The following is a 17440-nucleotide window of genomic DNA, read 5'->3' on the forward strand; positions in this document are numbered from 1 at the left end:
AAGAGTGTGTATTTGATTTAATGGCATTCAAATATAAAGATAAATTATTTAAATATTTTCATCATCTCTTTACTTCACCAATGTCATCTATACCATCTTCATCAATCTGAAAGAAAGAAAAGTTTGATATAAGATTTAATCGTTATAATTGTTTTAAACAGTTGTTTTCTATCAAAGATCAATACTTCAGTTTCTCCTCAAGTTGGACACTATGAAACCAACAAGTGTTGTCCGTTTCATTTGCCTGTGAAATCGACCAGATTAACTCATTCACTCCTGAAGACACATTTGAACTCTTCCAATTCAAAGGTTGGTATAGTTCATTATGAAATTTCAGAGGTGAATGAGTTAACATTGCCTGTACGCACATGAATAGGTGTATCATTTCACACCACTTAGCAAGTATAAATCTGTAGCTTAAGTTAAGTTTGGTTTAATTTCTTTAATGTTATATTAACAGCTATACGGTCATATAAAGACTGCCCTCAACGTGTGTTTTCGTATGCGTACATGTAGGTATGTGTACTGAGGTGGTATGTTGGTGTATTTGACTCCTTGGGATAGCATGGCTCTGATGGTGACTTTAGAGTGCAACCCCATTGAAATGCTGCACCAATTCTTTCCAGTGCGTTAATTGAAATAAGCAAAATTGATGAATTATAGTACATACCATGATTTTGTGCAATAGAAAAGCTGTATTCTGGCGATTTATTTCTGACATGGCACATGACAGTGGACATTCAAAGAGGGACCACATTTTAACATCAAGATTAGTTTCAGACCTGTACAAATTTGAGTTTATCTTTTGCCCAACGGTAGACTTACTCAAGTTCCAGGAATTTATCATATTATAATTGATATATCGAAATTGAATATAGCTTTGCTTTGTCGCCTTGGGTGATTAATTGGGTTTGTCTTCTATTTCTACATGAAATGCCTGAAAGTTTATTTATTTGTGCTGGAATTTAAACAGTTTGACAATAATATTGCTGACATAATTCATGAGTTCACGTACCTGAGGCCACTTTTCACAGAGAATATCAAACAGATCGTCCCGTTTATCTCCTTGGACAGATATTTCATCTTCAGCAACCACGGATGAGCCGCACGAAAACTTCTTGGAGAAGAATTGACTGGCTTCCTTCAGATCAATTTCTGCAACAGATGTGAAAAGTTTGGTTTACAGTAAAATAAATCATCTTATGTACTTTGACAAAAAAAACAATTTTACTACTTTTGAAGCTGTTTTGAAACCCATCACAGCACTAAAATTCAGATATATGTTACTTTTCATAAGATTTTCTTAAAGTTAGTTTTAATAAATTTTGTTATACAGAGAAACCCACTTACTGGTATGACGATATCAGATATCATGATAACCCGATGACTATTATAGTTTTTCCACGTACCAATTTTTTCTCTTTAACAAAATATGTTTATTATGATATGGTCACACGTGTAGCCCCAATCATTATAAAAAAAATCTTAGTTTGCTTTAATCAATTATTTTTTTATATTAAATTTTAATTGTATGTTGTTGTTTTTTCTTTATAAATTTTTCTTCTCTCTTTTTCCTTTCAAAATTACACCCCCTTTTTTCAATAAAATTCTTTTCATCGTAACCTTTTTTTAAATGTAATTTTCATGTCATTATCAAGATTTCCTTTTGATTGTCTATCTAAAATAAGACAATTTACCATAGGTTGAGAGGCCAGTAATAATTGTGCTCTTCTTCTTTCCACGTTTAATGTATCCCAGGTTGACTCCTTGAGGTTCGGCCTTCTTCTTGGCTTTTACCTGTCCCTTCCCTCCTCTCTTCTGTCTTTTCTTCTCTGCATCTCCAGTCTCTCCATCCTCACCATCTAAACAGAGAACACTATTTTTATCTCTCCATCCTCACTATCTCAAAAAATGATTGTTATAAAGCTATATTTGTCAAAGAGTATATGAGAGAGCGTTTTTGAGATAAATTTTCTGCAACAGAATTGACACTAAGATAGGGATTCTGAAATGAACTCTGGAATAAAACACAGGCGTAAGCACAAAGTGGCGATACATTTATGTCTATGCACAAAGTATTTTGTTCAAATATCTTTAGAAGTCCCAAATTTAAGCATCCCTGTGCCACGACTACCAAAAACTGTAGCTTTAAATTGTGAACTTTTTTAGCCCTCTAAATCTACCACCCATGACTGAATTTTTGGTATAATTTTTTAGTATGTACATTAAATTGTGATGCAGAACATATGGTGCATGTTATGAAAGTAGTATACTTCCTCAAACTTAGAGGAGAACATGTGCCTTCAACAAGCCCACAAACTTTAATAATGTCTTTAGGATAAGTGCTATGAAGCTGATCATATTTGCATATCATAAACCTTATTTAGTCCCTATAGTCACATTTGAACCTTACCATATCAAAGACTGGGCAAGTCCAATTAAAAAATGTACGGGTGAAGGAGTTCATGATGATTTTCCTGTCCCAAGTGTTAAACAGACATTTCTTAACTTTAGAAATAAATTTCTTAGCATAAAATGTTCCTTAAGAAAGCCTACAGAGGTTAAGGAACATCTCAAGTCAGTAAAATGTTCCTGTAGAAAATTCTAACTTTGGGAATTTCTTTCAAAGAACATTGTGAAACTGATGCCAGAAATATACAATAGCTATATCAAACCCTGTTATACAGATTTGATGAGTTAAACTAAAAGATAAGTAGTGGGTACAAAATATTGGACAGAAATAAATGAACATACCAGCCTTTAGCTTTTCAAACTGATCGGGCAAGTTTGTCTCCAGCCACTTCTTACACTTCTCATAGTTTGGGTAATACTCGCAGAACTGAAAACAGAAAAATAATGCTCCTACCATACACAAGATTCAGGTTCAAAGGGAAACAACTCTTACAAGTCTTGTTACCAAGACAGACATAGTGAAGAATCTGATCAGATAAATAAAGACAAAATATATTATGTACATTCGTTTTTTAATATAAAATTATTAGGCTGAGCAAGTATCTGTATTATTTTTTCTTCAAAATCTGGTTACAGCCTAGTATATTAAAACGAAATTGTTTACCCCTAAAACCTCTAACAGCATACAATGTTGGTAAATTGTTAATTAACAGGTGTGACTCTATATGTTATAACTCATTAGTACTGTAATACTTTGTGACTAAATATGTTGACCCATGATAACTCAGTAATTAAATTGTTGTCGTAACAGAATGTGTACTTTTTTGCATAGAAATATTCCTTAAAAACTCACCTCAAGTGGCATGGAACATTCTGAAACAAAAAGTGTTTTTTTTTTTAAACTTTTACAAATATATATTTAAACACATGTATAGTAAAGATTAAAAAAAATGGTGAGCGTTGTTAATACCTGCTAATTAACTTAAAGCTTCTGCATCTCGGTAAATTTTCACTGCAGTTTAACTTCCACCTTTTTCGTCCTCCTCAATGAGGGGGAATTTATCATGACATCAAATATTAATATATACAACATACAATTTATCGTAATCTAATTACTTGAGAAGGAAGAAATAAACACTACGTGAACAAGGTTTTTATCGATGAAGGACGAATATTTGACTGGGAGAAAGTTTCCCAGTAAAGGCACCCTACAGGCTAGACAGACTAAAGATCCTTAATTTTTATGAATATTTACTGACACTACTGATTCACATTTTGATATTTCAAACATAAAACAAAATTGTTTTTAGGAATCATTACTAATTCACATTTTGATATTTCAAACAACATATATGTACTGATTCACATTTTGATATTTCAAACATACAACGTAATTGTTTTTAGGAATCATAACAAATTCACATTTTGATATTTCAAACAACATATATGTACTGATTCACATTTTGATATTTCAAACAACAAATATGTACGGATTCACATTTTGTTTCTCAAACATAATATATAATAATTTTTGTGAATATTTACTATTTATTGATTCACATTTTGATATCCATTATTTTTACCGTCATGATTTATTATACCGACCTCCACAGTACAAAACCTTCATGGGGTAAGTGATATCAGATCTCGGCCCTTCATACACCAGGTACTGACGCCCCTCAGCGGCTGGGGCAGGTATAACTACCGGTTCGTCTGGTACAGCTGTAGCCATGTTTTACTGAAATTATATCGGAATGTTTATATTTAATTGTTCAGTGTGACAGTCATCTAGCTAGCTGGCATTGTTTTTCCCATTTCTGACTTGCCAGCAATTATATCATTACATACCTGCAAACTCTCCCTATTTAGGAGGGAGACTCATGATTTAGGTCCCTAAAACAAGCATTTTCAAACCAGTGAATTTGCTAAACTATTCCTATTATTTAAGATATGAGGATTTCATCTAAAAGAACAACTCAAAAGATGCCATTTAAAAGTGTTATTATTGGCCTAGGGGTATATACACACATGCTATTTATGCTTTTAATTCTGAACACTGGCAATTTCCCTCATCACAATTTCAAAAAGTTGGCAAGTATATATGCAATTAACATGTATGTTATGTTATAATAAGGTAAACAAAATATGTATGTTTCTGGTGACATGACTGACGAAAATAAGGAGCCAGGATTTAGTTTTATTATATTTCTGGGAGGGGGGCTTATTTAAGAAATGAAAAAAAATCACAAAAACTATTAATATGTCTTTTAAAATGATATGGGATTTGAATTCAGTTTCGATACCTGCCTTTGTAGATATAGTAGAGCTACAGCCTTATTTGTTTGCCCATCAATTTTTTGCAACCTAGTTATCCGATTGAGATAAAATTGCTAGGGTGTTAGGGTTGGAGGTAAGTAGATAGTAGGTTGATTGGGTACCTGAAACATACATACATGAACATACTTTTTTTGGCCTTATGTTGATAATAAAAATCTTTTGGCAATATTGAATTTGATGTAGACAGTAGTGACAGCCTAATTCATTAGTGCACAATCATAGTTGTCTGCACCAGACCAATGTACATATGACATTATATATACATGTACACTGAGAACTAGCTGTTCATGGGTTACCTTTACAAATTAGCTATTCAACTGATACCTGTGTCCAGTACTTTTTGAAGTGGCTTCTATATAACTACTAAATGTAAATTAAACTTTTGTGACTGTATATGTTGGCAAACTAGGCGGATTGTTGAAATAAGGACTTACTGAAATCACTAAGGGTAGCCTATGGATCTTGAATCACAAAGTAAAGACAACTGCTTCTGTTGCTAAATGACAGGAAATTTTAGTGTTTAGAAATTAAAGTGGGAATAAGGACTTACTGAAATCACTAAGGGTAGCCTATGGATCTTGAATCACAAAGTAAAGACAACTGCATCTGTTGCTAAATGACAGGAAATTTTAGTGTTTAGAAATTAAAGTGGGACTATATATATTTATAGTAAATAAGATGCTTAAGGTGAGTGCTGTAATCCTATAAGAAGTACAAACTAAAGCTAATGTGTCGTTATAATTATTAATATTAGTTGAACAATTAGATCCTTGTCCCACTGCACCGTAGTTTTTCCTATTTACAGTTACCTCCCTTTAAGTTTGGATAGCTCAGTTGGGCTAGGACACTTTTGTTGACCAGGTACAATGTAGTTCAATTGGTTAGACAGAAAGTTAAACAATCTGAAGTCCAGGGTTCGAATCCTGGTCTAGACGTGCTGACCTTTTTTTTCCACTCAGAAAACTGTCGTTTATAATTATATTTTGTTTATTTCTTTTCCATTTTTTCTCATAAAAGTCCCGCAAGGTATATTATATTTTTTCTTTACAGGAAATGATTTATCAATATCAAAGCTGTTTCAGGTAGCTAGAATAACCATCATCAGAACCGTAAAGTGTAATGGGAAATTCCTTCTCGATCCTAGTGCAAAAGTCATTAATATTTAAACATTTAAGCAAAATTTAATGCAAAATATTAAAGAACAATGACAATCTTTGTACAAGACTTATTTTTAAAATGGCCGTCTTACTAATGGTAATTGAAATCTGTTTCTGCTATGTCCGTGAGAAAGGGAAGAGTTGATTCTCCCTGTGAACACTGAACAAGGGACGCATATTGTAATGAGTGCGATAATTTTTGCTGTATAACGTTGACCTGTATATTTATTAAGTGTGTATCTTATCTGTAATGATACCTGTATAGGATTACGACATATATCGCTGACAGAAGCCCTAAGGGCTCCCCCTGGGCAACGGACCTGGTACTGTGGATTAAGTAGTCAACATGCAGGTGAGAGCAAGCATGGAACAATATATTGTACGATACACTTGATGGAGTGAGGATAACTATCGGACTGTGATGGTGGAGGTTGTGGCGAGGGTGACGTGCATGGGGTTGACGTTAGGGATGCCAGAGTGCACCGGGGAGTGACTGCACCCAAGTCGAATGCAGCGCAGATACCAGAGAACGCCAGAACCTAGTGTGATGAATGTACATATCGTAATCCTACCTTCGTTGATTTAGCATATTGTTCAGGTTAGATACATTGATCTCTTGGCGTTAATCATTTGTGTTATGTTCTGTAATTTGAACGCTTAGAAGACGGATAGTTTTCGAGGTACAATTAAAACGTACCAGTGATTATACCTCACTCACCGCTAGGTGTCGCTACGATAGCAAGAGAGTATAAATAGTCAGAATCCAGCGGCAATCGGCCCAGTTCTGTTCTGATCTCGGCGTGTGTACAGCAGTGACGGTTCGCAAGTACCTAATATATGCGAGACTGGCTTTGTGTTGGAAAGATAGAAGTGACTGAATAAGTCTTGCCTTGATCCACACACTGCCTGGATTATATATTAAATAAACGATTGAGTGCTGTAGCGAGATACCGTTAGACAGAAGGTGTCACGGACATAGGCTGTGCAGTGCTAGTCGTGACTAGGTATAGTCGTTATTGCTAGTCGTGACTAGGGGGTAGTCGTGACCAGGCTACTCGTGACTAGGGTAGTCGTGACTAGGTATAGTCGTTATTACTAGTCGTGACTAGGGGTAGTCATGACCTGGCTACTCGTGACTAGGGGTAGTCGTGACCAGGCTAGTCGTGACTCGGGGAGTCGTGACCAGGCTAGTCGTGACTCGGGGAGTCGTGACCAGGCTAGTCGTGACCAGGCTAGTCGGGACTAGGGGTAGTCATGACCAGGCTAGTCGTGACCAGGCTAGGCGTGACTAGGGGTAGTCGTGACCAGGGTACTCGTGACCAGGCTACTCGTGACTAGGGGTAGTCGTGACCAGGCTACTCGTGACCAGGCTACTCGTGACTAGGGGTAGTCGTGACCAGGCTACTTGTGACTAGGGGTAGTCGTGACCAGGCTACTCGTGACTAGGGTAGTCGTGACTAGGTATAGTCGTTATAGCTAGTCGTGACTAGGGGTAGTCGTGACCAGGCTAGTCGTGACTAGGGGTAGTCGTGACCAGGCTACTCGTGACTAGGGTAGTCGTGACTAGGTATAGTCGTTAGAGCTACTCGTGACTAGGGGTAGTCGTGACCAGGCTACTCGTAACTAGGGGTAGTCGTGACCAGGCTACTCGTGACTAGGGTAGTCGTGACTAGGGGTAGTCGTGACCAGGCTACTCGTGACTAGGGTAGTCGTGACTAGGGGTAGTCGTGACCAGGCTACTCGTGACTAGGGTAGTCGTGACTAGGGGTAGTCGTGACCAGGCTACTCGTGACTAGGGTAGTCGTGACTAGGGGTAGTCGTGACCAGGCTACTCGTGACTAGGGTAGTCGTGACTAGGGGTAGTCGTGACCAGGCTACTCGTGACTAGGGGTAGTCGTGACCAGGCTAGTCGTGACTAGGGGTAGTCGTGACCAGGCTAGTCGTGACTAGGGATAGTCGTTGTCATTAGACAGTGCCGTAGCTGTATACTAGTATAAGGCTGTCGTGATCTGCGCGACTAGGTCATATAGCTAGGTAGTTGACTATAGGGCAACTATAGTGACTAGGGCTAGCCAGGACTAGGTAGTCGAGTTGTGTACTGCCTGGATTGTACGGTAGTGTGTTATATTGATACAGAGCAGATAGCTTTGGTAACAGTTCTATAGTCGTGCAGTAATTATTCTGTTCATATCATGTATTAAGCATTAGGTAATAGGTATGCTGGTTACAAGGTAGTAACACATATTTGTATATATTTGCAACTGTAGTAAAGTTATAACTAAGCCTACAGCACATGGATCCTTAGAAGTGACTAGGGTACGGACCCCGGAACGTTACACTTTAAGTTGGTCATCCTCAGAGCACCCAGTGTCAGCCGTTTTATATATGTAAACTGACTGCATAAGGCTTTACGTCGGCGCGAGTTATCAGCGAGTGCCCACATAACAAGTCGCATTCCACTCATATATCAACATGTAATAATATAAGCAAATACCACAGGGGCCTGAGATACATGTACATCATGTATAGTTGGCCTTCTTCCGATGTGAAGGGAGTATTTTGACGTTCTAGACTTAGTGTGGGTGTTAAATCAACACTCCTTAAATGTCTTTTAACATTCCCATCGGACCATTCGGTTAAGGTCCAAACAAATATGGAAGCTTATTCTCATTTCTGATCTCAGACCCCTGTGTTCAGCGCAGCTGTGAAATATTTTTGGACATTTGCCACTGCTACGTACGAAATCTGTTAAATCATACATGGATGTCTCCCATGATTAGCAGTCGTTCTACGGTTGTACAGATTAAACATACACATTACTGAAATCAATAGCAGTAATCTACAACAAAACAGTTCTACTCAGTACTTAACAGAATATACTCACATGGATTTCCCGGAAATGGTGTAGTAGCCGGCTGACAGACGCATGCGCATTGAAACAGGAACCGGATAAGGGAAATTTTGTAAACAATTCAAAAACGGCTAAACTTGTCCTTCCTGCAGCTTATTTGAATTTACAGTGTTTTGGTTCTTTTGCATGACGATATTTGGTAGGTTGGTCTAATAATCAATAATTTATAATTGTTCTTATCTGTATTTTCTATGTGTGCGAGGATCACATTTAAACAAACCCTACCGGCTTACCCACAGACCCATGCTGATGGGTCTGTGCATGTTTTGTTTATTATGTTTTTTTAAATGTTACCAACCCTTTAAATATATATGAAAGGTTCTCAATACACTTAACACTTTATTAAACAAAATGTTTAAACATGCGATTCTTAAATGACATAGACAGGAGCATTATGCTTGATTTTGAGTGAAGCACATCGCAGAGCTTATTACTCCAACATTGTCCGGCCCCATCACCCCCTCTGTTACTCCAATAATGTTAGAGGTTTTACGCGGCGAAAAACTTTTGACAGGCGCCGTCGCAGTCGGCAAAATCATATCCGATAGAAAAAAGGCCGACCAGCGGCCTCTCATGTTATGGGAGTACCCTCTGTATGATTATAATTATCAAATTCTCATCTTTTAAAAAAAAATCTATTGCATATATCTGTGCTTGATTTTATATTTATAACAGTAACTTCCGAAATGATGGTTCACAGTTTTATATGAGTTTCTTCCTAAAAAAATGACAAACGTATATTTATAATTAAAAGTTAAAGTAATTTGCTCTGAGACTGGCTTTGAACTAGCCCAGGTTTCCTCTGGCCCTGACAACAGACTTTTTAGACCTTTTGACAGTACAGATTGATGTCTGGTGTAGACATTGATCTGTCAAAATGTCTGAAGTCTGGTGTCATGGCGGGAGGAAACTCCGACTAGCTTTGAGCATCAATGGTAACCAGGTAGTGAATGAGCCCCGTTGATTTATGTATAAGGTGGCAGGACCCACATCGGATCACATACTTCATGCAAAAATAATTTTAAATCCATAAATATGTCAACAGATCAGTTATAATAATGATGTAGCATTATAGATTAGAATAGATAGCCATGTACCATTTTAAGTCTACAGATGATTAGTTTTTAAGTTCAAATAGCACCAGAAAAAGGAATTCAAACTCAAATGTCAGTGTTTTGTTTACATGTTACGATTTGGGTCCTGACATTCGCAAAAACCGGAACCCCTGATAGGTGACTTCAGAGCGTTCTAAAAATATTTCATGTGAGTCCCGGGTGCTAATTCTTTTTGTAAGAACATCCATCAATATTCTTCCTTTGATACAACCATAAATGAATATAATTCATCCTCAGAATTTTCAATGAATGAATAAAATGATGGTTTGGTGATCCAATTTGGGTACTGTCACCTTATCTGACGGGTCCGTCGATTTACACAATACAACCCAAAACAAACAGCAATATACCCAATACAAGCGCCGATTTACCCAATACAAACATTGATTTACCCAATACAACCCAATACTACCCAATACAGCAAGTGAACACCCAATAAAACTGATATACCAAATAAGTCTCCATAGGAAAAGACTTACATGTATAAAGAATAAGCCTGTTGTCTGGTCCCTTTGTTAATATTGTATATGTATTATTATATTTCTTCTATAATAAGTGTATTTATCTTTGTATTAACAATGAAATATTTTGAAATGGAATAGATTGAATTAAGTAGTTCCAAATAACGACTATCTTGCCAAAAATACCCGGGTCCGCACAACATTGTTACTTATATTGGGTATTTTTAACTTTATATAAATATATATACTTAAATAGTATTGGGTAAATCGATACTTGTATTGGTTTTTATTGGGTAAATCGATACTTGTATTGGGTTTTATTGGGTAAATCGACACTTGTGTTGGGTTTATTGGGTAAATTTACGTGCCATATCTGACTCCAGCTGAAATAAATGTAACTACGAAACCATGAAAAATATAACCAAACTTCAGAATATACAGTTTGTTCACAAAAGAACAAAAATAAAGTACCATGAACAAGCATGTTATGTTGTCACACCTAGTACAGTATCATATTATTGTATTATTTCCCTTTAATTTTCAGCCACTGGTTGGAACCTAGAAATCTTCCATTCTAACTGAACAAACATTGACAAGACTAGCTCTATGCCAACCTGCAGTACAGTTTGATTTATGAATTGTATTCATGTTGGACTTCTTGAATGGATTTTCAACCAGGGACATTTTTAGATGATTCAGGTATGTATGATGTTGGTACATGTGTATTATTTCAGGCATATATAGGTATGCGATAGGGGAGCTATTTAAATAGTTTATTGATAAAACATTAGAATTACAAGAATATAGATGAATAGGGAATAAGAAAAATAAAACTGTAGCGGAACTGGACTGGATTGATTGCCAACGACAAGGTACATTTTGCTCAATTGATAGAGCGGGTCTAGAATTTGGAGGGTCCCAGATTCAAACCCCGGTCTGGCTTAAGGCTAAGCCAATATCAGTCTTTTTCTTAAATTACCAGTTGTATATATGGATCATCAACTTATTATATCATTATTAGGTATAAATAATAGACAGCAGCAAAATAAAGGGAAATAATGATCCATTAATTAACATAAAAGAACAGATCACTCACTGATCAGTAGGGAGCTATTCTAGTGGTAGAGTTTATTGTAATGTAAATATATATACAAGTCAGTGGTTTTTGAGACACGCTAATTATATAATTATTTGATTCCTGTTTAATTCATGATCACCTTGACCTTCTATATCTCTTCTTATGTGAAATTTTCAAAACTTACACAAAAGAGATTATTACAATTATGTCATTTTAGTTATGCCATTCACTTTTTACAAGTGAAAAACTTTTAGGCCAAACAATAAATAACTGTGTCCTGTAACCAGGCTTGATAAAAATAGGGTAGTTAGCTATTCCGTCTTTGCGTATTGCAGAGTTATCTTCTCTTGGGGGCAGGTATTGATTGTTACGTCACTTGTTTGAGAGGGTAACATCATCAATTTTTGAGAAAACGACGTAATTTTATCGCACAAACCAATGACGTAACAATCAATACCTGCTCCCAAGAGAAGATAACTCTGCAATACGCAAAGACGAAATAGGTACAGGTAACACACTTTTTTAGGTCACCTGAGCTTTAGCTCAAGTGACCTATTGCTNTTACTTTATGTGGTTTAAAAAGGAGAGTGATCTTGACTTTAACAGTGCTTTTTTGTGTAGGCAGAAACAAATTCTGGATAGGAAGTTAAGGGTTACCACTACATGTACCAGAAACATAAACAATTTTTAGCTTGGCCTTTAATATCTCTTCTTATAAGGATAATAGTTCACTATTTTTTTCTCACAGGTATATTGCCAGTATCCAATGCAGAAGACATTATCCACAGCACACCTGTCAAGGTAAGAATTGAGTATATACATGTACATTTGTACATTCATCAATGTCACATGATGGGATTTAGCTGGTAGTGATGGAGATGATAACACTAGGCCATACCTTGAAAATTGTTTGTGTGCAGTTTCCCGACTGACTTTCACTAAAAATGGCACCTACACAATTTTTGTTTTTTGATTGGCAAACATTTTCTATCTGGCTGAAAAATCACTGAAACTTAGACTTTTTGTATGAAGACATGATATTTTTGAAAATGTAAAAAAAGAATCCCTTGCTACCTAGAGCTATCTATTGAAAAAAATCTGAGTAGGGAAACTAATATGAAACTACTTTTTAAGGATGACCCCAGCTTAAGGCTATCAGACTTTAAATATGCTACATACATGTATTGTATTTGATACTACATTGTTTTCTATTTCTTTTTTCTCTTGAATTTTTCATCAACTAATCATGTGTAGCTATTTTGACTTACTTATATGTCGTCATATAAGATGAATAAGATGCAAATTATAAGAAAACATTGAAAAGTCCTTACGCTTAAACAAGATGGTTTTTTTTACAGTCGTCCATTCCTCCATTTTCCACCAAAAAGAAAGCTCACGTTAAGAAAACTGTCAGCGTACCACCACATACTGGCGGATTTAGGTCACCACCTCCTCCACAGAGACACGCCAACCATTCAAAGACCCGCCCACATGACCGAAGCCATGTTACCGGACGAGTGGCACCCTTAGCTCACACTCCGCCTCCAAGTGAGATGCCTCAACAACAGTACCCTCCCTTTGATGGAAGCGTCTCAAAAAACCCTCCTGCTGACAGCATCTACAGTCATTTATTTGAAAATCGTCGGAACAATGAAGAAGGAAGTTCTCCAGTTGGACAGAGAACTAGGTTTGTCCAGCCATCCAGTCCTGGTCAGTCTGGAGGTGGACATTACCCTAGCGGTCATGCAAGTATGATGAAGACAGTATCTGTAGCGATGACCAGTCCGTCTACAGCCCATGAAAAATACTCCCTAAGGTCACAGGTAAGTTTAAAAATTATATTAATAGTTTTAATTTACAATATGTATGTAAAGTGAACAATTATTTTTTTTATTTTGACTACAAGATATTTCTACTGAATTAAGGGGTGTACATTTTCAATTTTAGAATACTAGCCTCTGAGTTGATTTTGGAATGTTCTGGTGTCCTGACCTATATTTTCATAGTAAATATTGAAAATGTTTGCCTCCGTCTCGATCGCCGAGCATTCCTATAAAGACAATTGCAATGTTAAGTTCACCCTCTCAAATGGTACCTGCACTAACTTGTGCTGTGTGTGCAGGGCTAGAAATTAATTTTGAATACCACTAGTCAATTGGGGTAATAGTTTCTAATATTTACTAGTCCACAGGAAATTCCACTTACCCAATATCATATCATTTAACAAGATAAGTAATATCTAATTTGGTCTAGTCTATTGTGCTCGTGGTTTTTAGAACCACTAGTCCAGCTGGAAATTTCACCTGTCTAACACTATTGGGCTATATCCTTATTGTCTAGCTCAGGGCCGTATTCATGAAACCGTTCTCATGCTCAAGCACAGATTCTGTATTCAAGCCCAATTTCTTCTTCCAGTGATGAATAAAAAATACGTAAATAAAATATCACATTTTGTCCAAGGTTTGAGCACAAAATCCATGCTTGAGCATTAGAATGGTTTCATGAATACAGGCTCTGGTTTGATGTAAGATTAAGATATATGTGGTATTGGTAATTTATATTTGTGTATTGTGTGTTTTGGATTTTTTTTTTAGAAAATATTGATTTTTTTCTTCTGTATAATGTTTAAGATTCTTTACTTATTCTCCTGACGATATGTCATGTTGTATTTTATCTTCATCAGAATGGCTCGGAACAAGAGAACTTGACTATTAAGAAGCAAAGGCAGGAAATTCAGTTGTTGGTCGCCGAGCTCCGAGATCGAGACAGAGAACTTAATGATATGATGGCGGCCCACCAACATCAGCTGTTGTCATGGGAACAAGACAGACAGCGAATCCTGTTGTTGGAACAGAAATGTGCTAGATATGACGGTTTGTACTTTTGAAAATAAATCATGGTTATAGGGAAATTTGTATACACATATTTAAACATACCAACATGGAAACGATGCTGTCTAATTCAGGGTTTGGTTTTCTGAGTGAGGAATTTAACAGATTCTGTACAGTGGAATTTTTTCAATGAAATTTTCTCTTGAAAAATCTAGAGCTTTTGATAAATGATCTTTGCCGAGCTGTCAATATTGTAATTTTTGTTGGTTCACATCATGCATTTTCACCTTCACAAAAATCCATAAATGTATATTTTTAGTTGATTGATAAATACACTAATGTATTAGATGACACAAGTTCTTACCACATCCTCATTGGTTAGGTTATGATCATGTGCAGGTTGATATTTTATGGTATTGACTCTAGCTCTTGAGTCACTATTTTTAGAAACAGCAGGTCTATACGTGTATTCTCTATATGACATCACTCTCAAATGTAACAACACAGTGCTCTCTGCCAAATGAAAGCCTTTTCTTTTTGATGGTTTTTATTACATTCCATCTTGTTTTAAAATAAAAACAGCATAATTTCATATCTTATGTAATAAGTAAAGTATTTCTTTGAGGTGAATATGTGGTTATATAGACCTGAAAAGTTACGTTAACCTTGCCTTTGTCTCCATTAATGTATTCTTTTCAGGTCCATATAACCACATATTGACCTCAACAAATGTCATTAATTGATAATTATATATATATAAATATGACATGGGTGTTTTCACTAAATGACACAGTATTATTAAATCATGCGACTGATATATATATGTAACGTAATTAGACCCAATACAATCATTTACTTGTGTTTCCGTTATCATCCTCAGAAAAACTAGGCAATTTTTTTAATTTGGGAAAATATTTTTACCATGCTTACATAGAGCAGGAGTTCTGACTTTAACAGTGCCTATCACTAAATGCCAATAAGGTAAGGTAAGTGGAAACACAACATTTTTTGTATTTGGCTTTACTGTGGTAAACATTAAGAAAAACATGTTCTTCACTTTGACTCTGCTCAAAACATGGCAACAATTCATTTGATAAAAATTGAGTGTTCAATATAATCTTGAACAATAATATATTGATCTAATAATGGCAATTATGTTAATTTTCACCTGAATTTTACACAGGTGAGTTAAATGAGAGAAACAAACAGTTAAAGAATGCTGTATCACGACTCAAATCACTTAAGAACGAGAGCCATAACCACAGCTCCACGCTGGAGTCGACAGTGGAGCAGCTAGCCAAGCTGAGCTCGGAGAACAGCCATCACACGTCTGTCATACATGATCTGGAGGTAAATTAATATATATTAAAAAAAAATAATTCCTGAACTTTTTCAAGATTAATAATGACCTTGTAATTTAAAATCAAAAAGTATGAAAACTATTTCATTAGATAAAGCCATTGTTAATAACAGATCCAGTATTTCAGCCTCATAGCCTTCTTCTTTAAAGGCAAAAATCATTGGTGAATTTAAGTTAAGTTCATCTTGCTTTTTTTGGAAGAGGAGGAAATTCTGTACAAAAATTCTTAGGTCACAATGAATCATTCATTCATTTCAATCTGATTAAAACCAGATCTTTATTTCCACTCCGAAACTCCACGTTCCACTTTGACCGGAACGTAGAGTGTTGGAGTGGAATTAAAGATCTGGTTTTAATCAGATTGGTTTTCATTTTAACTAGCACATTTCATTTCAAAAGCACATGCTAACCTTTAGATAAATCTACTACTGTATATGAGGAAATTTTTGCCCTTCACCCATGAAATCAATGAAATTAATTTCGCCCTTAACATCTTATTACTGTGTATATTGTGTTGTTTATATGTATTCGCCGTAATAAATTCATCTTCATCACGGAGGGTGAAAAAAGCAAAAAAATGAACTGCAGCAAAAATTTTGCAGTATACAGTATATTTTTATATAGGTATTACTTTGTCGTCAGCGTCGGTTGTGTTGTCCGAAACAAGGTTTCCGTGCGATATCTTGAGTTCCCATATCTTTTACGCGATAACTCAAGCTAAAACTCTTTTCTGAGCAGGCGACACATCCACTCCCATGGAATTCTTGTTATTATTAAGCTATCTTTCAGATATTTCCATTTATTAGAAATTTATCAGGTGATTAATTATTTAGCTGTATAATCTTCCATTAATTTTTAATTATATACATTAGAGTTGTGTCTTCTGGAAAATATTACGCACATAGCTGTAGTCTTTCTTAATTTTCCTTTATGCCATGGTATATTTCAGGAGAAGAACCAGTCACTTAGTATGTCCAAGAGAGAACTCTCTAGTACCATTGGTCAACTCCAGGCCAGGGAACACGAAATGATTACTTTGGTCAAACTAAAGGTGGGAAATTTATAGTAACACTAAATGTTACATTAAGTATCCCTGTCCCACTGCACTGTGGTTTTTCCTATGTACAGTAACCTCCCCTATAACTTCCGTTTGGAGATATCTGTATCACTGTTGGGCCAGCACACTTCTGACGACCAGATAGCTCAGTTGGTTAGAGCGATAGTATAACAATTTGAAGTCCAGTGTTCACAAACTCGTTCTAGCCCCACTTAATTCTTTTTCCACTCCGAACACTGTTGTTGATAGTATTATGTTTATTTCATCTTTATTATTTCTCCTTAAAGTCCCGCAAAGTATGGTTTTCTTTCAGAAATGATTGATCAAAACTGTAGTCATCCTGGAAAAAATAGTTTCAACACTTAGTAATAGTTTTGACAGTGGTATGGGGGTCCTTAAACTGAAGACCTTTTCTGTTATGCATATATATTAAATTAAGTAATCACTGTGTCCGTCTGTCCACACTTTCGTTTCTGGAAGTTATCTCAAAACTCAGAAGGCTTATAATATTGGAAATTGATTTGGTGATACGCTGTGATATATAAATCTGCTAAAGGTCAAAAAAGTTTTGAAGGTCAAGGTCACTGTTACTAAAAATATACTATGGGGTTATGGCCAGGCACATTCAGGGCCCTTGCTGACCTGTCAGTGTTTTTATATTTTTTTAAAGTTGTTTTAAATGTATTTCATCTCATTCAACCCTGACATCAGATATGAGACA

The 17440-nt window shown here is 35.9% G+C and overlaps 2 protein-coding genes across 2 annotated transcripts in view; one reads left to right on the plus strand and one right to left on the minus strand.

Moving 5' to 3' along the window:
* LOC110442876 (density-regulated protein homolog) lies at positions 1-8872 on the minus strand. The gene is made up of 7 exons (XM_021486719.1): positions 8791-8872; positions 4018-4150; positions 3266-3285; positions 2755-2839; positions 1698-1862; positions 1016-1155; positions 1-106 (listed from the first exon to the last, which is right to left on the minus strand). Exons 2-7 carry the CDS (start codon positions 4142-4144, stop codon positions 62-64), a joined length of 582 nt encoding a protein of 193 aa, XP_021342394.1. The 5' UTR covers positions 4145-4150; positions 8791-8872; the 3' UTR covers positions 1-61.
* The window catches only part of LOC110442875 (trichohyalin-like), a 19324-nt gene continuing 10753 nt past the window's right edge, over positions 8870-17440 (plus strand). The window contains exons 1-7 of the mRNA XM_021486717.1: positions 8870-8956; positions 10938-11092; positions 12220-12272; positions 12830-13294; positions 14155-14344; positions 15486-15652; positions 16612-16713. Coding sequence (XP_021342392.1) covers positions 11056-11092; positions 12220-12272; positions 12830-13294; positions 14155-14344; positions 15486-15652; positions 16612-16713 — 1014 coding nt within the window. The 5' untranslated portion in view covers positions 8870-8956; positions 10938-11055. The remainder of the gene's footprint in view (positions 8957-10937; positions 11093-12219; positions 12273-12829; positions 13295-14154; positions 14345-15485; positions 15653-16611; positions 16714-17440) is intronic.

The sequence above is a fragment of the Mizuhopecten yessoensis genome, unplaced genomic scaffold, assembly GCF_002113885.1.
Source record: "Mizuhopecten yessoensis strain PY_sf001 unplaced genomic scaffold, ASM211388v2 scaffold716307, whole genome shotgun sequence".
Taxonomy (NCBI): Eukaryota; Metazoa; Mollusca; class Bivalvia; order Pectinida; family Pectinidae; genus Mizuhopecten; species Mizuhopecten yessoensis.